The 20,998-nt window shown below is 51.1% G+C and overlaps 7 protein-coding genes across 7 annotated transcripts; 4 read left to right on the forward strand and 3 right to left on the reverse strand.

Moving 5' to 3' along the window:
• Window positions 1–760: 760 nt before the first annotated feature.
• Window positions 761–2,271, forward strand: TrAFT101_004780 (uncharacterized protein). The gene is made up of 2 exons (XM_024902600.2): window positions 761–1,883; window positions 1,942–2,271. The coding sequence occupies exons 1-2, from the start codon at window positions 864–866 to the stop codon at window positions 2,185–2,187; spliced, it is 1,266 nt and encodes a 421-aa protein (XP_024759854.1). The 5' UTR covers window positions 761–863; the 3' UTR covers window positions 2,188–2,271.
• Window positions 2,272–3,537: 1,266 nt separating this feature from the next.
• TrAFT101_004781 (uncharacterized protein) lies at window positions 3,538–4,071 on the reverse strand (the record flags this gene model as incomplete). The annotated part of the gene is made up of 2 exons (XM_024909925.1): window positions 3,538–3,558; window positions 3,673–4,071. 2 exons carry the CDS (start codon window positions 4,069–4,071, stop codon window positions 3,538–3,540), a joined length of 420 nt encoding a protein of 139 aa, XP_024759853.1.
• Window positions 4,072–6,144: 2,073 nt separating this feature from the next.
• On the forward strand, window positions 6,145–11,258 carry TrAFT101_004782 (uncharacterized protein). Its single transcript, XM_024905832.2, has 2 exons — window positions 6,145–6,811; window positions 6,987–11,258. The coding sequence occupies exons 1-2, from the start codon at window positions 6,579–6,581 to the stop codon at window positions 10,399–10,401; spliced, it is 3,648 nt and encodes a 1,215-aa protein (XP_024759852.2). The 5' UTR covers window positions 6,145–6,578; the 3' UTR covers window positions 10,402–11,258.
• Window positions 11,259–11,654: 396 nt separating this feature from the next.
• Window positions 11,655–15,344, forward strand: TrAFT101_004783 (uncharacterized protein). Its single transcript, XM_024908310.2, has one exon. It carries the CDS (start codon window positions 12,020–12,022, stop codon window positions 15,311–15,313), a length of 3,294 nt encoding a protein of 1,097 aa, XP_024759851.2. The 5' UTR covers window positions 11,655–12,019; the 3' UTR covers window positions 15,314–15,344.
• A 418-nt stretch (window positions 15,345–15,762) lies between these two features.
• ALG2 (Alpha-1,3-mannosyltransferase-like protein) lies at window positions 15,763–17,362 on the reverse strand (the record flags this gene model as incomplete). The annotated part of the gene is made up of 3 exons (XM_024902599.2): window positions 17,112–17,362; window positions 16,430–17,038; window positions 15,763–16,361 (listed from the first exon to the last, which is right to left on the reverse strand). The coding sequence occupies exons 1-3, from the start codon at window positions 17,302–17,304 to the stop codon at window positions 15,763–15,765; spliced, it is 1,401 nt and encodes a 466-aa protein (XP_024759850.2). The 5' UTR covers window positions 17,305–17,362.
• Window positions 17,363–17,925: 563 nt separating this feature from the next.
• On the forward strand, window positions 17,926–18,933 carry TrAFT101_004785 (uncharacterized protein). The gene is made up of 2 exons (XM_024908309.2): window positions 17,926–18,283; window positions 18,347–18,933. Exons 1-2 carry the CDS (start codon window positions 17,967–17,969, stop codon window positions 18,861–18,863), a joined length of 834 nt encoding a protein of 277 aa, XP_024759849.2. The 5' UTR covers window positions 17,926–17,966; the 3' UTR covers window positions 18,864–18,933.
• Window positions 18,934–18,992: 59 nt separating this feature from the next.
• Window positions 18,993–20,738, reverse strand: TrAFT101_004786 (uncharacterized protein; the record flags this gene model as incomplete). Its single annotated transcript, XM_024900424.2, has 2 exons — window positions 18,993–19,955; window positions 20,034–20,738. 2 exons carry the CDS (start codon window positions 20,736–20,738, stop codon window positions 18,993–18,995), a joined length of 1,668 nt encoding a protein of 555 aa, XP_024759848.2.
• Window positions 20,739–20,998: the final 260 nt, after the last annotated feature.

A 20,998-nucleotide genomic window follows, 5' to 3' on the forward strand; every position in this document is an offset into this window, starting at 1 on the left:
ATTTTCTTGTTTCAAAGAAGAAAAGAGAAACTTTCCGTCAGATTTTGTGGTAGGATTGGCAGAAGGTGTAATAGGTCTCGCGTAATTATATAACTATGATAAACGATTGTAAAATATAATTATAATTAGCTATAGGTAAGGTAGGCTTTAGCTGACGCCAAAGCAGTATGTGTCATTGTCTGTATACAGACAGTATCGTTACCTATTTTGCATATATTAGCCTGTGTCGCTCAAACTCTTGACCAACTTGGCTCTGGGCCTCTCCTTGGTACTTTTCTTTCCCTCTCTCTCTGTCTTTTATTATTATTATTATTATTATTATTTATTATTTATACAAAAGAAGAATGACTCCATAAACTCCTTTTTTTTTTTTTTGTTTACTTTTTAATTTTCCTTGAATTTTGGAGTCGAGGGGCCATCTGACGTGCATTGGCAAGGATTCTCCCGTGTTTTGTCCGAGGCGATTAGCGCTGGACCCTGGATGCATTTGGAGCTTACCCTGCATCTTATGTAGACGAAGAGGCGGGATGAGGTATTGTGATGCAATACCTGGAGCGGTGAATATTATTCCAAAAATCTAGATTTTATATAAAGTAGAGTTATTTAGCATTGTGAATATGGGTCTTACCCCAATTGATTCAAAAGAGGTTGTAGATGCGGGTTCAACAGCTGCTAGCGTGCTAGCTTCCGCCTCTTAGCATGGAGAATTCGACAACTAACAACTGAAAATAGCATCAGCTTCTTCAATTTTATAGCTACTTATGCCACCCCCCACCAATCAACCAGCACATCATTCATGATGCCCTCAACAAGCTGCATGTAGAAAATTAGAATCTCCTCATCCATCGCCACCCCCCCATCCAATGAGGATCCCGCAATTGTCGAGCCGCAGGGCCACCACTGCCCGGCTACTGACCCGTTCACCATCTCCATCCTCAGCCGCATCACTGCTTCCAGCCTCATCACCACTTCCATCCTCTGCCTCTCGCTTCTCATCTCTCACAGCCCCAGCCTCGCACCCCTCCAACAAAGTCCAAATCTACACGTCCCACTCCAACGACCCCTTCCTCAACCTCTCCGTCGAGCACCGCCTCCTCCAAATCACGCCTCCCGACTCCACCGTCCTCACTCTCTACGTCAACTCCCCGAGCATCATCTTTGGCCGCAACCAGAATCCCTGGCTCCAGGTCAACCTGAATCGCCTCACCCAAATCGCGCAGCAGCCTTCCCGCGTCAGCTGGACCGATTCCCCCATCCAATTGGTGCGCCGCAGATCCGGAGGCGGCGCCGTCTTCCACGATGCCGGCAACGTCAACTTCAGCGTCATCTGCCCGCCGGAGCGCTTCGACCGCGACAAGCACGCCGAAATGGTTGTGCGGGCGTTGAAAGCGCTGGGGAGGCCGAACACGCGCGTCAATCAGAGGCATGATATTGTCATGGATGTGGCGTCGGATGTAGCGCCCGATATGGAGACGTATAAAATCTCTGGCTCGGCTTACAAGCTTACACGTTTGAGATCCCTGCATCACGGCACTTGTCTCCTTCGAAGTCCTAACCTTGCCAGCATTTCTGGGTTATTGCGGTCTCCTGCGCTGGGGTATATTGATGCCCGTGGCGTTGACAGCGTGCGCAGTCCAGTGAGGAACATTGACGTGGACAACCAAGAGTTTAAAGATGCGGTGGTGAGAGAATTCGAGAGCATGTATGGAGACGTTCATTTCCGCGGCGAATTTGATGACACGGCTCTAGAGGTGGATGAGATACGAAAGGGCTACCAGGAGCTGAAATCCAAGAGCTGGATTTGGGGCCAGACGCCGAAATTTACGTTTTCGACGCATCCGACGGAGGAGGATCCCCGGCCTCGACCAGAGCTGCCGTTCGATGTAAGTGTTTATACTGTTTATCTGGTTGATATGTAAATTACTAATGCGCTATTCTAAGCTGAACATTCATCTTTTCGCAAGACATGGCGTTATAGAAGACATGAGCATCAAGCACAGCGACGGAGCCGCCATCAACGGACTGGATGCCTCTGTGTTTCACGGGACCTCGGTATGGGAGATTACCAACTGGACAGAGTCGCTTAGACGAGCTGGACTAGGGGACGGTCTCAGCAAAGAGGCGGGAGAGTGGTTGAATGGGGTGCTTGGCGCGGAATATGCCAAGATGGCATTGAATGAGATGTAGATTTTTTGGCTGAACGATATAGAGGCTTGTATGAATAGAAGTATATTTATTTATTTAATAATAACTTGCGATAGTCTAGTCAAGGAATTTTATTAAACCTTTTAACAACTCATTCTCCTTCACTATGTTTCTCTTGTTCAGTAATGTCGGTATGTTTTGCTGGTTCAACATCAGGGGCCTCATCTCAAGCTACCAACGGGCAGGCGATATACAGTACGGCACATCATCATCTACAGCAACGCTGTGTTTAAGGTCACCCTCCGGTACGTATTATTATTATCCTTCCTTGGGCCCTTCCACTCAATCTCCCAGTCGCAAAAATTAAGGAAGCGAGTCCTGATCCATCGCACTGATAATGTCTCGCCTAGGGATATCACAGCCTAGAGATGACAAACTACAGGATATGAGACGTAGAGTGTATTAATGGACTCATGATACATCACCTCTCACAAAACATCCAGACCTATGGCAGGAAAGCAAAAAAGCCTGTTTTGCATGCTCGCAATCTTGGCATCATCAACCTTGGTGCTAGTAATAAGCAACACCAAATCGCGCCCTGCCTCGCCAATAACCTGCGCGCGTCACATTCAACACCATGGACGCGTATCATCGGCATCGGCACTTGATCCCAAAACTCACGCAAGCTATCCGGCCCTCTTCCCATCCACCACGTTTAGTCAAAAGGAAAGGGGCACACGTGCTCTCAAACGAATGTGTATGACAAACCTGAGTCACGGACACTCCCACGAAGAGGGTAGGTAGTAATCGCGGCGGAAAAGGAGCCGCCCAAGTTTCAAGTTCGAAGCCATTGTTCTCATCCTTCCAGCGTTGCGGTTCGACCAATAGAGGCTGGCTGTAATAAAAATCCCATTCCCTAGCGTCACACACAATGGGCGAAGGGCCAAATTGTGATACTGTGTGCCGCACCCAAGCAAACGCCCGTTGTGTATTACTAGTAGGCCGAATCTAAGCCGTCATGGGGGCCCTAAAAATAGCCAGCTTGCGCGAATGACAGGTTCTTATTCTACGACAGGACCTATATGTAGGTACTGGGCATGAAGACAATCAAGGCGTTCCATTCATTCTTTGTTCCCGGATTTATTTTCTGATTACCAAATGTGTGACCATGTCCAGCTCTGTCTCCACAATAGCTCCCCGTATTAAATTCCATTGTAAATAATGATGCGCCAATATCACATGCTTCCACAAATCTGCGAATCTGTTTCTCGGGGGTGTGGAGCGTGTTTTTTGCCCGAGAAACTGTATAGTCGATCTTCGACTACTGCTAATGCAAATGTGAGGTTTCGATTATTGCTTGCGACAGCTGCTTGCGTGTGCAAGAAATAAATCTCAGAAACCCATGGGGATCGCCTGGTGCAGAGAAAAAAAAAGAGTTAGCCATTAGCCTTGAGAAGTGTACAAGTTCCATCAATCATCATCAAGGTACGTTTTAGATTATCGATTAGGGGATCGACAAAGACCTACCTGTTTAGCTCCCGTCCACGGCGTCCAAATCTCAATGTCATCGTTACTCAACATCGGGCTGCAGAGAGCTGGACCGCACAATGTCGCGCCAGTCAACATCGGGTCATCCTCCTGTCGAGACGATGGCATCCAGAGTGAGTCTGCGGTAAAGGTAGCTCGCCCTGGGAAGAAAACGTTGTCTATCCCTGTAGCGAGAGCGTTCGTGGGGCGTTTCAGCCAGTTCGAGGTTGTTTCAAGTTCCTCGCTTAGCAGAGAATTACCAAGACAGTCGAAGGAATCGTCTCCGCGGCCAAACAGTGACGTATGACTGGCTATGTATGTAAATGAGTTTTTGTCGGTGCCCGCATCGTCGGGTTCGTTTGCGTGTCTGTCGTCAGCCCATATTGATGATGGCGGCATCGGGCTCGCGAGTCTAGAGGATAACGCATAAGTATCTGTTCCAAGTTGACGAGTCCACAAAAGACTTGCCGGTGAAGTAGGCGACACGGCCGCGGGTATTGCGGCCATGTCTAAGGGAGCCGATCCGCACCGGTGACAAATTGCAGGCGGCGGCGACCGAGCGCTCGGAGACAACGTGGTGTTTGCGTTTGCGATTGCGGTTGTGGCATCGACGCCTTGGTGCTGAGACACGGCGACTCCCGCGCGGTGCCGCAGCATCATGGCATCATGGACGGGATGCAGCACAGTCGGTATGGCCGGTGCCAGCCTCTCGGATGTTGCCGCCGGGTCGCCGGCAGACGTAGATGGCTGGGATAGGAGCCGTTTGTGGGCCCTGCGCTTTCGTTGAGAAGCGACAAGCTGTGATCGCCTGCGCTGGAGCCGCTCCTCTGGCGTGATGTTGAGTGACGGGCGGCCTCGCCTCCCCATATTGGAGCAGGCTGTTTGTTGAGCGAGCGTTGCGCGACGTCTCTACGCAGGTAAGGTACTACCTCGGTACTATACTCAGGAAGCCAAGTACAAAGTACTTGCACTACCCAGTAGCACGTCGTCGTGGTAAGAATAGCAGTTATCGCAGATGGAGGCGTGATTGAGTTTGAGTGCGCAGCATGAGAGAAAACCTGATTGGAATGACAACGGGACGGGAGAGCCGGGGGGACTTCTCCGGCAGAACAGGCTGCAAGGATCCAACAGGAAAAGAGGGGCTACGGGCGCGTCATTGGCTGGGCCGATTATCTAAGCGCAACAAGCTTCAATCAGCCATCAAGCCTTTGCGCGCCTTTGCAAGCCTCGCAAATCAATGATGTCGGCGCCAGCCAAGATATGTATGTAGCTGGGATGGCTGGATAGATAACCACAGTCTCCTTATCGCACAGTGCACTGTACAAGGCGCACGGTACGCATCTGCAGGCTGCGGCCCTCCAGCACGCTGATTGCAGCCTAGCAGATGTGACTCGTCACTCGGCCGTCACAGTGCGATCGTTCAATTGGCCGCGCCCCAGCACTTATCTCTACCTTACCTAATTGCATCGCCTGTCCCACATGCAGTGCTCCGACTTTCGCCTTTGCCCACCACCACGGCCAGAGATAAGTGCGCAGCGCCGCGCCATGATTCGGCCGCGCTGCGAGATTAATGGCCCGTGGTGACGTCCCTGGCGCGCGAGGGACATGCGCGGGCTCCACTGCTGAAGGTACGCGGGCCAGCTGCGGAAGTGGGAAGTGGGAAGTGGGAAGTGGGAAGAGGGAAGAGAAGGGCCGCTTTGCGATGCGCTGCGCTTTTGCTCGTTGCTGCGCGCCGCCATGCTTTCTGCATGTACGAAGATGTACGAAGATGTACGAAGATGTACGAAGATGTACGAAGATGTACGAAGACGCAGAGACCCGGCCGCAGACGCAGAACCATGGGGCGCGACTGGGGCCGCGGCGCTGCAACAGGCTATTGGGGGGAGAAGTGGCAGCCAGAGTCAGTGGAGGACGATCAGGATAATAAGGGGGCTGCCCAGGTATGTGCCCGGCAACTACCTAGTAGACAACAGGAAAACAGTACATATGCAGTGTTTACATACAGCAGGCATGTGCTCCGTAGTCGTTGCCCTCAACCACGCACATCGGCGATTCGTAATGTTGACAGACTCACAGAACAAAGCATCCGTCCGTTGCAAATGCTCGGCTGCTTACAAGTAGTGCTGCCACTATTGCTAGCGGAAGGTTAAGAAGGTTTAGTGCTAAACCGATCGCTGCCACACTATCAACAGCCAAACGTGCTAATCGCTGCCGCGCTATTGATCTTATCTCTGGTACTTTGGCCCCAAGTACCCGCTCCCTTCTTCCCAGCCGTCTGCCTTTGCAAGCCTCGGCTACCAGCGCTCCTCCTCCCCTACAACGCCGCCTCCTAGCGCTGCCACCATCCCTGCCAAGGGTACTGCGGCACGCGGTACTCCGTATGCGGCCGGCGCCCCGCTCCAACTCAGACTGTGCTAACCGCAAATCCGCTTTTGGCCAGCCCGCTCCAAGGCCGTTCGCCGCCTTCATGCTCGCTTTTTGCCCCATAGCCAATCCAACATTGCCCACTTAGTGAAAAGCAGAAGCAAGACAAGACTCGACCTTTGCAACTCGAAAGCCCTCAGCACGGAGAAGCGTGCCACTGATAGACACCGTCGCCTGTTCGCTCGTCGTTTCCTCTGTGCCCAGCCTCAGTCTCTGCCGCTGTCGCATATCCTCGCCTCGCATCGTTATCGCCTGCTTCCCGCCTCGCCAACCGCTTTGGTGCTCCTCGCCCGCCAGGAGCCCCTCGACGCAATCTGCACAAGAGACGATGCTTCGTTAGTGAGGTGCCTCCCTGACCAGCGCTGTGATTCGGCTGTATTCGAGGCACTCTTCCTTCTCGCGAGCCGTTCCAGACAATCCTCACGCTCCCCTCCTCGAGATCACCGACAGCACCTCGCTGCGATCTTTCCTCCTCCGCCATCATGGACAGCCAGCAGCCGCAGCCGAAGCCGGCTCTCTACACGCAGCTGTCTCAATTGTCTTCGCTTCCCCTGCGCACCGCCAGCAGCACGCCCACGACGTCGCCGGGCCTCTTCAGCCCGGTTGCCAGGCACGCCCATCATATCCCGACCTCGTCCCTCTCGGAGAGCAACACGCCTGCTCCCCCGTTCGACAGCCCCTACTTGCACCCGCTGCAGACTCACCGAGTCAGAGAGTACGTTTAGACAATCTTCTCTTCTTCTTCTTTTACATTCTCTTGTCTTCTTCTGCAATCCTCGTTGAATCCCTTGTTTTTTTTTCCCCCCTCAACAGCAGCATTGCAACATTACCATTCTGCTGCCGCCCTTGAGACACACTAGCTGATTGAATTTTTTCCCCTCCAATTACAGGACCCATAAAGCTCTCATCGACTCAGACGTCGTCACCGGCCGCAAATCAATCAATCAATATGAGGTTATCGAAGAGATTGGTCGTGGAATGCACGGCAAGGTGAAGCTGGCCCGCAATCTCGGCACCAGCGAGAATGTCGCCATCAAAATCATCCCGCGCTTTTCCAAGAAACGCCGCCTTGGCAAGCTCACGGCCCTGTCCCCCCAGGACAAGACCAAAAAGGAAATCGCCATCCTCAAGAAGATCAGACACCCCAATGTCGTCGCCCTGCTTGAAGTCATTGACGATCCCGAGCTCAAAAAGATTTACATGGTGCTGGAGCACGTCGAGCTGGGCGAGATTGTATGGCGTAAGAAGGGACTGCCCCATGTCTGCCTGTATGAACGGAGACGAGCCGAGCGCGAAATGCGCGGAGAGGCGCCCACCATGGAAGAGCAGCTCTACGACCAGATGCTCGAGCGACGACAGGCCATCAAAGAGATCAAGCGAGCCAAGATGGCCCAAAACTACAGCGGTCCAACCGAGTTTTGGAGCGTGGAGCACGGCGCTGCCGACGACATGATCAACGGGAGCCCTTGGTCCCGTATCTCCTCCAAGGACGACTTTGCTGCCACCGAGGGCTCCATGTCCCAGCCAATCTCCCGCCGGTCCTCTTTGGCTCCCTCCCGTTCCTATTCCAACTCGTCCTCGCCCGGGACTTCAGGCTTCCATCCCAGAGAAGAGGACGAATGGCAGGATGACCACGTCACTCCCGGCCCCTCCCAACCAGCAATGTCCACAAGCGCACTGGACGGATCCATGTTTGGTTCCTACGCGAACAACGATGAGACCATGAGCTTCCGCGAACGGTCTCCCAGCATGGCTGACTCCATCATCTCCCACATGTCCTCCATCGACTACAACCCTCGTGCACACGACCCCTTTGCTGACGACTTTTCGTATGTCCCTTGCTTTACCTTTGACCAGGCACGATCTGCTTTCCGCGATACTGTGCTGGGCCTTGAATATTTGCACTACCATGGCGTTGTTCACCGTGATATCAAACCTGCCAATTTGCTGTGGAGCAAAGACCACCGCGTCAAGATTTCCGACTTTGGTGTTTCCTATTTCGGCCGACCCATCCGTGATGGTGAACCCGATGATTTGGTATCCGAGTCGGAAGCCCGGGATTTCGATGATGATCTGGAACTTTCCAAGACCGTTGGCACCCCGGCCTTTTTCGCCCCGGAACTTTGCTACACTGACCCTGACGAGCCCCAGCCCAAGGTATCTGAACAGATCGATGTATGGTCCCTTGGCGTGACTCTCTACTGCCTCATCTACGCCCGTATCCCTTTCCTAGCAGAGGACGAGTTCCAGATGTTCAAGAAGATTGCCACCGAGGAAGTGTACATTCCGCGAAAGAGATTGAAGCCCGTGGACCCGTCAACCTCCCCAGCAGTAACATCACTTTACAAGCGCCAGAATACGTATCCTTACCGCGATGACAACGATGTCGAATATGAAGATGTGGACAACCTTTTGTACGATTTGCTGCGCCAGATGCTCACCAAGAATCCAGAAAAGCGAATTCGCCTCAAAGACATCAAGCGGCACCCTTGGGTTCTCCAGGGACTCCCCAACCCAAGGCAATGGCTGGAAGAAACTGACCCAGCCAAGCCCACAAGCGGGAGCAAGATTCTCGTCAACGAGAGGGAGGTTTCTTCTGCTGTCGTGCCTCTCACCTTTCTCGAACGAGCTCGGTCTGCCGTTAAGAAGACAATTGCAAGAGTCGTGCATCCATTGGTCGACCGCAGCGAAAGTCGCTCACGTCGAAGGGCCACGAGTAGTGCTGCGAGTTCCGGAGGCGATAGCTTGCCGCGACCTGTTGCCGTCGCCGTGCCACCACTTCCTGCCACGAATCCCCCCACTCCTTACATTGATAGGCGCCGCAGCCTTCACACAGGCGATTTCATCCCCCCTTTAGACAAGGACTTTTTGTCAAATATTGACCCTCGCTTTTCTGACTCTGTGACGGCCAATGTTGGCGGGGAAACTGCAGCTTACGATCCAATGGCGACTGTCTTGCGTCCCCTTGAAACACCATCTGCTATCACTCGAGGCCGCTCTCACAGCGAACTGGATGAGGCGGCAACGTCAGAATTTCGCCCTTCTGCCAGTCGCGTAAATAACCGCAACGGAGGGGGCACTATACGGGCTAGAAATGGCCCGCAGTTCTTGCCTCTTACTCCTCACATTGGTGGACCTCACACAGTCCCTGCTACTCCCTTGTATGACAGGCGTACTTCTTTCCAGCTCGAGCTGCCGAGCGCAAGAGCAGAGCTCAATGCCCTGGGACAGAGCACTATCCGCTCCCCTTCCGCAGACCGTAGCCTCTTCGTGAGCCATGACAAACGAGCCACGCCTCAAGTAGCTCTCAACACCGCCGTCGCCCCTGGAAGCATTCCAAATTTGCGAAGTACGCGGTCGATGCGCTCCGTTGATCTGGGGAGAAATAGATATAGCTACGGACTTTCATCCTCCCCATTATCCTCGTCGCCTCATACCGTGCATCCGTCTACATACCAGCAGCACAGGCATCTTCAATCAGACCCAAACTTTCATCACAACAGACTCCAGGAGCGCCCAACTACCGCTCACCGTGTGGCCAATGGCATTGACATCAAATCACCTTCTACACGCTCCTCCACCGTCAAAGGCCCTGGCCCCGCCTATTCTGCCTCATATGTAAGCGAAGATGGCTCAGTGGACATGGGTTCGGAGAGTCAGTGGTCACGGATTGCCAATCAGGATTGGCAATCCGACGCTCAGTCACGCCGAGGCACTATAGAAATTGCCAAGACGGCGAGCACGGATTCCATGGATCATCTCGGAACGCCACTGACCAGTCCAAGCGAAGCTGCCAGTCCTGTGGTCGCTTGCCCACAAGCAACTAATGCATCGCAGCGAATGCTCGTCTTTCAGTCTGATCCGTCGCTGCCAGCCCTTCTCAGTGGCGCCAGCTCTGTTTCGGCAGATTTAGAAGGAGAGCTATTGCTTAGGCCGGGAACAGTAGGCCCGCAAGGCACGTTCCTAGATACCAAGGACTCACTCACTCCTCCCGCCTTGCCAAAGGAGCCTGTCAATGGCTTTCCCATTGACCAAGTCTTTGAGAGCCATAACTCCATGGAAGGTGTTCGACTTCGGGTGAGCACTGATGATACACGCCCACCAGCACCAACAAGCCATCCTCACAAAGAGGATGAAGAGCACGATGATGATAGCGATGAGGGACTGCTGTTGATGGCTAAGCCTAAGAAGCGACCACCAGTTACGACCAGACATCGGCCCTTTGAGGCCAGGCGACGCGACACGAACATGAGCACAGCAAGTGATGAGACTGCTAGGAGAGTCGACATTTCTCCAAGATCATGACATAAGGCATAATTTGGGAGTTTTACTTTGGGTGGGCCGACCAGAGCGCTGTTCGATTCTTCTTTTTTTGTATTTCATGTGAACATTTTTTTGAGCGAAATATATATACAATTTATAATTACTGGACACAAAGAGAACTCATACAAGCGCTACTGGCAAAGGCTGGAATACAAACAATTATGAAGGCAAATCAATGATGGCATCATTTATTACTATCATCATCCTCATCATCATCACTATCACCACCATCATCACCATTATCAACAACACATCATTATTATCTGCATCATTAACAAAAAGGGACGGATAACCGGAGCTTCAAGGAATGGGCCTGGAACAGACATTATTATTGTTTTCCCTTTTTTTATTGAATACCCTTTGCTTGAATACTGGAAGGAGTGAATGAAGGGTAAACTTGGGACAGGTGGGCGTTGTGCTTTTGCTCTTTGCATTGCATGGGAGGCTTGCTTGCTTGAAAATAAAGAAACAGAAACAGAAAAAAAACCATTGCACGCACCCCCTATATCTTTTGGAAATTGGGAAACCCCATTGCTTTCGCTCTTCTTTTATTTTTTAATTTTCAGGCTTTGCTTGCTTTGCGATGAGGGGCTGAAATAGATGGGGTCTTATTTCCACTTCTTTTCCTACTTTTTGTTTTCTCTTGATTATGAGATTGAGATTTTTGTCAAAGTGTGTTGTTTATGGAGTATTGGGATGATGGAGTCCTTTTTTTGTTGTTTTTATTTAGGCCGTGGGTGGCATGGAATCAATGGTAATGCTTGATATGCTTGAATGCAATAGAATGATATTAGTTAAACATCGGTAGCTACTTGTGTAATATGAATGCATATTTCTGCTCTACTTTGCTGGATTTTGTTGTTCCTCTCGCTTTCTTTTTTTGTAATGATAATGAGCTGGGAGGGTTACATGCCTCTGACGGTCATCAGGCGGCGAGGCGTTCCTGCCAAGCGGATGTTAAACTTCCATGGGTATATGATTGGTGCTCAAGTCATGCAAGTGATGACACCGCTCTTTCCTTGCGGTGCTGTTCTTATTGCTCTACGTATTCGTTTTGCGGCTGGGTCTCCATTTTGATGCATGCAAATTCGTTGGTGCCTAAGGCGATGCGATTGTGTACGCCGTTGTATACGATTTTTCTTTTCAGGCAACACATATACATCACCAGCGGCAGCGAAACACTTGCTGCCAAGTGCTGATTTCTTGTCATTTATATTGTCTTCCTGTTGTTGCTTTTTCTGTCCTTTTAACTACATCTCAGACTTGGGCGATGAAGATGCATGTCTGCATGCTTTGCCCTCCATGTCTACTAATGCATTTCGACTCAATGGGCATGTAATATATGCAATGCGCCTTAGCTGCAGCCTAGATTACGGAGGGAGCCTGCAAGGCATTTTCTGCTCACGCCATGGCGGCCCAATTCACGATATTTTGAGATACTTTAATTTGACGCTGGTGCACCTTCTGCAGGCCTTCTATTCAATTTGCAAGAGTTTACAGCGAGCATCACAACGATATCCAGAAGTAAACAAGGCTCGCATTTTGACTGGTTGACCTCAACCCTCAATCCAGTCTTTTTACAACCGAGATTTTCATCATTATGCGCTTGATCAATACTGAAACGTTGAAGTTGGAGGAATTTTCAGATGATAAACCTCCCAGCTATGCTATTCTATCGCATACCTGGGGCCCTGACTTTGAAGAACTCACCTTCTCTGATGTTAAAAACGGAATAACCGACAAGCCAGGCATCGGATCGATCAAGTTTCGAGAGTGCTGTAAGCAGGCGAAAGCGAATTCAATTAATTACGCTTGGATCGACACCTGCTGTATCGATAAAGCTAATTTGGTAGAGCTTGGCGAGGCGATCAATTCCATGTTCAGATGGTATAGCCTCGCTACAGTCTGCTACGCCTATTTATCTGATGTTCCTGACGGCGATGATCCCTCCGATCAAGCATCCAAATTTCGGACAAGTCGGTGGTTTAAGAGAGGATGGACTTTACAAGAGCTTCTTGCGCCTAAGCACTTGCGGTTTTACAATTCAAACTGGCACTGCATAGGCACCAAGGGGAGCAGAAGCACCGTCATCCAGGAAATCACCCAGATACCGCGCCAGTTCATACTAGGTGTTGCTGAATTGCACACTGCCAGCGTTGCGCAGCGCATGTCCTGGGCTGCGCAGAGAGAAACCAAAAGGGCTGAAGATCTTGCATACTGTCTGTTAGGAATATTCGGCATAACAATGCCAATGATATATGGCGAGGGTGGCAAGGAGGCCTTCTTTCGACTGCAAGAGCAGATTATGAAGACGACCAGAGATGATTCTATCTTGGCATGGGGCCTACTTAAAGACTCGTCAATAAGCAACTTTCAAAAATCCGTTGGTGGAGATATGTTCATTCACGGAGACATATTGGCAGCCACTCCGTCGGATTTTGAAAATTCTGGGCATATTGTCACTCGAGAGCAGGCTACAAATCCTTTGCACTCACTTGATATTTTTGGCGGCAGCCTTCGCGTCTATTTGCCGCTGCTTACTATTGACAATACCAGTGAGACTTTCGGACTGCTCAGCTGTGGGCCAAAGCTTGATACACGACAAGTAACTGCTATCCCTCTTGCCAAAATAACGTCTGCGGCAGCAAATGAATATGTGAGGCCAAAGGGAGCTTCTGCAATTCTTCATCCGAAGCCTTCATCCGATGTTTTACCTGAGCTTATTCACATCAAGAAAGATGGCCAAAAAAACATATCGACGAAGAATCAGCAATATCTGTTTTATGATGAAGACGTATTTGCCAAAATTGGTTTGGTTATAATTGATGTGGTACCCCGGGCCTGCTGGGATGATCAACTGACCCTAATTTCGCAAACAAATATTCTCAATAACAACGATCCTGGCCAAATATTAATCCGATTTCGTCAAAACAAAGAACAGTCTCTCGATTTTGTAATAGTAATCGACTTCCATCAGCCAAATTCTCGCACAGACCAACTATGTTGCGTTTTTACATGCCACAGAAAGACTGCGCTGGATGAAATAGCCGGAAAGTTTGACCGAAAGACACTATTGGCACTCAGACAGGCAAATGCCAGTAACGAACATGTCCACCTACGCATTGAACTTGAGCCTATGGAAGGGAATATAACCTCTATCACACCCAAAGCAATGGCCAGCCCGTCAAGCTATACTATTAACGCAACAATGGCGTTAGAAAACTTGGATACAGTGCTAGAGTCAACAAGGCTGCTGTGGGAAAGGAAGAAAAACGATACAGACATAAAGGAGCTGAGCCAAAGAGCTGAGAATATCAAGAGTCGCTTAGGATACATTGAGGAAGAGCGAGGGGCGATAGAGGGTGAAGTCAAACAACTTAAAGCGAAAAAGAGATTACTTGTTAAAGAACAACAAAAAAAAATTCAAGAGATGCAGCGTTTAGAGGAGAAGCAAGGACATATGAGAAAGAGACAAAATGAGATAGCCGAACGGGTGGTATATAAGAAGAAGCGGCTGAATGAATATTACCATACCAAAGGCTGTGAAGATGGCTGGACACAGTTGCATTCAGCCATGGAGATTGATGATATGGATATAATGAATCTGCTATTCGATGGGACAACCGATATTATAGCTGCAGACAAGCGATGGGCACGGTGGATTACAGCTTCGAGAAAAGGAAATGTCGATGAAATTCGATCGCTTCTCGACACTGACGAGACTGAGCTTGAGCATAAAGACGGCATATTTGGGCGGACACCACTTGCTTGGGCAAGTATGAATGGCCATCGAGATGTCGTTAAGCTGCTTCTCGACACGGAAAAGGTGGATATTCACTCGGAAGATAAATATGGAGGGACGCCACTGCGCTGGGCCTTGGAGAGAGGATACTACAACATAGTACAACTGATGCTCCCAAGAGACAAGCCTGACTTTCTACGCAAACTCCGTGGTCATATTGACTTTGTTTGTTCAGTTGCCTTCTCGCACGATTCGAAATTATTAGCGTCAGGGTCAGAGGATTTCACTGCTAAGCTCTGGGATAGCACAACTGGTGAATGCCTAAACACGCTCCAAGGTCATAACCATAATATTGAGTATGTTGCCTTCTCGCATGACTCAAAATTGGTAGCATCAGCGTCATATGATAAGACCATCAAGCTATGGGATAGCACCACTGGTAAATGCTTACACACATGCCAAGGTCATAGTGGTGGTATCCAATCAGTTACCTTCTCGCATGACTCGAAATTGGTAGCATCAGCGTCACTGGATAGTACCATCAAGCTCTGGAATAGCACAACTGGTGAATGTCTGAATACATTCCAAGGTCATAATGGTTTTGTTTATTCAGTTGCCTTCTCGCATGACTCGAAGTTAGTAGCGTCGGGGTCAGGTGATAGTACCATCAAGCTATGGGATAGCACAACTGGTGAATGCCTACATACATTCCATGGTCATAGTAGCATAGTTTGTTCTGCTGCCTTCTCGCACGACTCGAAATTGGTAGCATCAGCGTCATGTGATAAGACCATCAAGCTCTGGGATAGCACAACTGGCGAATGCCTACATACATTCCTTGGTCATAGTGACTTTGTTTGTTCAGTTGCCTTCTCGCACGACTCGAAATTAATAGCGTCAAGGTCAGAGGATGGCATTGCCAAGCTATGGGCTAGCACAACTGGTGAATGCCTATACACGCTCGAAGGTGGTTATGTCGGACATTGTTCAGCCCCCTTCTCGCATGACTCGAAGTTATTGGTAGGAGTAGGAGGTAAGGATATCTTAATCTGGGATATATCAATAGTGCATGATCTCGTTACCAGCTCATGGTATCAGGATTATTCTGCGGCTAGAGCAAAGGAAATACCCCAAGAGAAGAGCGAAAAGTAAATTGAAACGGGTATTAAAAATTGATAGTCGATTTGTTAAAAAAAAAAAAAAAATAGTATAGGGAGGACATGATGCCGCTTCAGAAAGAAAGATTGAGCGGATGAAACATTTTCGCTGCGCAGAACGCATGAAGCGAAGGTAGGGCGCTAAATAGCCACTTCATCGCTTAAATATTAAGATAAAACAGTCTGCTGAAGCAGTAGAGGTAGTGTTGCGTACTATTTTTATATGAATGTCTAAGAAATTGAACTCTAGAAGCAATGATCGGGAATTGGCCACCAGCTATAGCCATTTAGATAAAAATACTTCTTTATTTTGCATTATCTGGGTATATCAGTAACTATGATACTAGTTCTTCTTTTAGTTTAGTGAGAAATAGTCGTAATTATGAAACAAATGTATCTGGAGCGAACAAATTGGGAGACGAAAAAAGAAATGATATAAGCTAATCATGAAAACTGGACGTAAATCGCCAATACGGCTAATAATAGAGAAATCACAATGCCAACTGGCTTTAATAAAGATGGCCGTGCATGTTTCTGAGAGAGTATCTCGTTTAGAGACGTTTCAAGACGCAGGGCCATGTTATCGCGACCAAACAGAGACCGCACACGCTCTTCACCATCAGCGCCCATGCGACGAATATCTTGGTCAGGCATCTCCAATACATTACGCATGACGCTCGACCACGCTTCAATATCTTCAGGGTCGCGCAGCCAGCCGGTTTTCGTGTCTCGTATTGTCTCAACGGGACCGCCGGTGTTGGCAGCGAGAACGGGCACGCGAGCGAGCATGGCCTCGAGGGGCACAATGCCGAAATGCTCATTGGAGGGAGTGTAGACTAGGAGGCGAGCTACGCGCAAGAGCGAGGTTTTGATAGAGTTTGGTATAGAGAGGAGGAAGAGGACGGAAGCATTGCTGGGAATGGAGGAAAGAGAAGTGGTGTCGAAGGATGTGACAGTGTGATGTTTGAGAGACTGGGAGGAGGCGAGGGTCTCGAGCTCGGTGTGGTATTCGACGTTTTCGGCAACTCGAGGATCGTAGCCACCTGAAATTTGGTCAGCGTCAACTCTACGCATAGATATAGAGAAATAGAGGATATAAGACATAACATACCTGCTAGGATAAGACGCACTCCTCGGCGGTCCGCCTCAGGAATAGCAGCAAAGGCCTTGACAGCTAGCCCAATGTCCTTTTTCCGCTCGAATCGATTAATACTGAGAATGACCTTGTGCTTGCCGCCAAGCAATGCTTCATCACTCCCAGATGAGTTGTCCTCCTTGACCGTTGTGTCCACGCATGGATACACAACTTTAGTGTCCACCTTTTCCTTCAACCGCGGCCACGTCCTCGCAACAACGCCCTTTGTAAACTCCGAATTGACAGCAACAGCCTGCGCGAATCCCATAGACCACTCCTCGATCCAATCAAAAGGTAGTCGGTAAAGTCGTTTCAGCGCGGATTGCCGTCCCTGCGCGAGCAAAAGGTCTGGGAAGTGGCAGTAAAAGAGAATCGGCGCATCGGGGGAGAGGAAGCGCAAGAGCGGAAGGCCGGCGGATAGTTGGTCGACGACAAAGGCGCGGGGCTTGAGAGCTTGGAGTTCGCCGGAGAGGGCAATCTGGACGAGGAGCTGGAGGTGGCGCAGGATGGCGCAGACGATGGTGAGGCGGTTGAAGACGGACATGGGGATGGGCCATTCGCCGTGGACGCGGACATCGAGGGTGCCTGAAGTGATTGAAAATCAATTAATGATTTTATCCTACTATCAATGTTTATACAAGTGTGCGCTGCCACTCACCATCGCGGCATTCGTCAAAGCAGTGGTTGCGATCGCAATGGTTGGTAAAGATGACAACGGGGTGTCCGCGCTGCTGCAGCCCAACCGCCGCATCGACTACCAGCCGCTCCGCACCGCCAATGCCCAGGTCGGGATGGAAGAAGACGATTGTGCCGTCCTGGGCAGCAGGCCGAGCGTCTGCTTGCAAAGACATGGCGAGAGAGTCGGGATGGAGGGGTTTTGGTGTTGTTCAATCTAGAGATGGAACTTGGCCTTTTTGGAATTTGGAGCAAAAGTTGGAGCTTGGACGACAGGTACACTGTGGGGTAAAGCGGTCTAGGCTGGAAGCAGCTTAGTGGGCGATGCGTGTTGCAGCATTCCGGGAATAATAAGGGACGCAAGGCGTGGTACTTGGGGCGAAAGTACAGGGAGCTACTGAAAGGTGCAGGCTGGGAGCTAAAACGCGGCACGGGTATCACATGCGACGACATGCCCCGGATGTACCGCTTTATATATCAGCAGCATGCGTGATGGAGATGCTCGGATGGGATTGTTTAATAATCGCAGCTGATGCCGTGGTAAACCGAATGACATGTCAAGGGCTCAGAAACTACAGCAGACAGATGCTAATACATACATTGATACGTTGTTACAGCATAGCGTATGTAATTTCATGAGCTTGGGGTGTCGTCAACTAAACCACGCCCCGTCTCCATACCTGTAGACAAACTGCCGAGGTTGATGAGCTGAGCTTAGCCTCACCCTCAACCAACTGCCATAATCCTTCTTCATACTCATAAGCCATTCTCATTCTCATTCTCACTCATCCTTTTTTCACATCATTTTATTTCATTTCTCACCAAAAGTATCGCCATCATGTCCAAAACGCTCTTCACCGTGCCAATCCCCGCCCTCGGCCCCCATCCCGGCGGCTCCATAACCGTCACCGAGCCCTCACCGGCCGTCTATCTTCTCACCTTCATCTCCCCCCCAGACAACCGCCTCACCTCCGCCGTGTGCAAAGCCCTCCTCGCCGCCCTCGACCTGCTCGAGTTTGGCGGCCACCCGCCCGGCGTGCTCATCACCACCAGCGGCATCGCCAAGTTCTACAGCAACGGCCTGGACCTGCAGCATGCCATTGAGACGGAGGGCTTCTGGGCCCTGTTCTACTCCGTCTGGCAGCGTCTGTTAACGTAAAAATCTCCCAACACAAAAAAACAAGTCTTCATCACCAAGCTAACAAGTTCCATCACCAGCTTCCCAATGCCCACCGTCGCCCTGCTCAACGGCCACGCCTACGCCGGCGGCCTCATGCTCGCCATGGCCCACGACTACCGCCTGGCCCCCTCCCCCAAGGGCTTCATCTGCCTGAACGAGGTGCTCTTCGGCGCGCACCTCCAGCCCGCCATGGCGGCCCTCTTCCGCGCAAAGCTGCCCTCCAACGCCGTCTACCGGAAAGTCGCGCTCGAGGGCCACCGCTTCACGGGCCAGGAGGCCGTGGACGACGGCGTCGCCGATGCGCTGGCCCCCGGCGGGGTGGAGGACGCGCTCAAGTTTGTGGCGGAGAGGCAGCTGCTGGAGAAGCCCAAGAAGGGCGTGTACGGGACGATTAAGCGGGAGATTTACAGGGATCTTGTGAGGGAGCTGGCTGGGGCCGGGCTGGAGGCCGAGGAGAGCCGGTTCAAGGAGGATATGCGAAAGGAGGCGGAGAGGCAAGAGTTTGGAAAGGTGTTTGTTGAGCAGTGGCGGAAGGAGAATAAGGCGAAGCTGTGAAAGCGTGTTTACTACTAGACAAAGATTTGTTAGTCACGATTGTAATAGAAATAAATAAATAAATTTATACATATATATATATATATATATATCCCTTCTTGCTTCGCTCAACTCGAGACTCACATCTCATCAAACCTCACCCGCCATGTTCGTCAAATCCGCCCTCCTCAGCCTCGCCGCATCAACTCTCACCTCCTCCATCGGATACCACTCATCCAGCCTCCCCCCCGGCCGTCCCACAGCCTTCTCCAAGTCCTCCTCCTCCAAGCCCAGCATCATAATGGCCACCGCCACGCCGCTCAGCCACGCCCACACCATGCCCTCTCCGTTGAAGCCAGCAGCCAGCCACTGTCCAGACGCCCCCTTTTCAAAGCCTCCCTGGATCCTTTTCGTTTTACTCTTCCTCGACGGAACTAACACATCCATCTCGGCGGGAAGACTCCCCACAAAGGGCAGCATATCCCCCGTGAACCCCATGATGCCCGTCCACGCCCCCTTAAGCTCGCCGCCAACACCCCATCTCGGCTCGAATATCGTCGCCATGCTCCCCCTCAGGTGCATCAGCGGAAACGCATCCGTCCGGCCATCGTCCCACACGCCAATCTGGTCCAGCCCCTCGTCCTTGCTCCGAAACAGGCCTCCTCCCAGCATCAGCTCTCCCGCAGACCCGTCCTCTCCATCCGGCCGCTGCGTCACATAGTCATATCCATTGCCGTAAATGACAGACCATGATCTCCCGCCATGGCACACCGGCGCAAAGGATTTTCCAGGACTCTGCGCCGTCATGTGGCCAATCACACCCGTCAAGCAGCCCCTCAGGGCCGGATTCAGATGGCCTGTGTAGCCGTTTGTGGCGTGGAGGACGTGCTTTGCGCGGAGAGTGCCGCGTGGCGTGTGGACCGTGTATGGCGTGGAGTCTGCTGTGGCGGCATCGCTGTTGGGCGAGATGGATGAGACCATCGTGTGTGTGCTGACGGCGAGGTTTGGATATCGCTTCATCAGGTCGTTCCAGGTGCTGGTGACGAGACGGTACGGCCACAGAGCACCCGCCTTGTACGAGACTGCGCCGACAACATGCTGGTTCACTCCAAACTAGAGACAGAGATATTCCTCTCGCAAATCAGCTTCAACATCTTATAATGGCAATGCTTCGAGCCATCGTCAACTCACCCTTTCTCTCGCCTCATCCGCCTCCCACGCCTCAATCTCACACTCGGGCATCCACTCCTTCAACTCGTCCGCACGCGTCTTCAGCTTCTCAAACACGCCTCTCTCAAGACACACGTCCACAGTCTCAACCTCCCTGACCTCCCCCCACGGCATCTCCGCGCCAACCTCCTGCAGCACCTCCAAATGCCGCATCTTCATCCTCACAATCTTCCTCGCCTTTTCCTCGCCCAGCGTCCGTCTCAGCTGCGCAAACTCCTCGTGCGGCACGCATTTGATGTGTCCGCCGTTTCTCGCCGTCGCGCCGCTGCACAGCTGTCTTGCCTCCAGAACGACCACTTGCGGCGCTTTTGCAGGCGATACTGATGAAGAAAGCTCCAGCACCGTCTTTGCAGCCGCGGCGCCGGTGATGCCACTCCCAATGATGACCACATCAGCCTCCGCGGGCAAGTCGTCTTGAATGTCGCCAATCTCTGGAAATGGCGGATTTTGCATCCAGTAGGACACCGTCGGGTTCTCGGCGGGGGAAAAGGGGCCAGCGTGGACTCGCTGGAGGAGAGACTGGTACTTTGCGTTGAGAGCCGAGAGCGTGCGGAGAGCGCTTGTGACGGTGGTGATGCCGCCCTGGAGATACGAAATGACGGCGCCCATTGTTGGTTGAATGCACTGATTTCTGTCTTCTGTCTCTCTCCCTTGTTTCAATTTCATTCGCGACAACAGCGATGAAGACGACCGTTTCAGAAAAGTTGACAAACAACTCCGGGGCTGTGCTCTTTATGCGTGCCACCTATATTGGTATTGCTCCCGGGTTTCAACTCGGCCTGCATTAGCGGCCGACGGCCGATACAACAGACTCCGCATCTGCATCTCGAGCCGCCACCAATCACTTTTTTCTCCTCAATTTTCGTCAAGAAAAGCTCATTCATTTCAATTTTTTTAATCTACCGCTCTAAAGTATCAATCTCGTT

Source organism: Trichoderma asperellum, chromosome 3 (assembly GCF_020647865.1).
Source record: "Trichoderma asperellum chromosome 3, complete sequence".
Classification (NCBI taxonomy): Eukaryota; Fungi; Ascomycota; class Sordariomycetes; order Hypocreales; family Hypocreaceae; genus Trichoderma; species Trichoderma asperellum.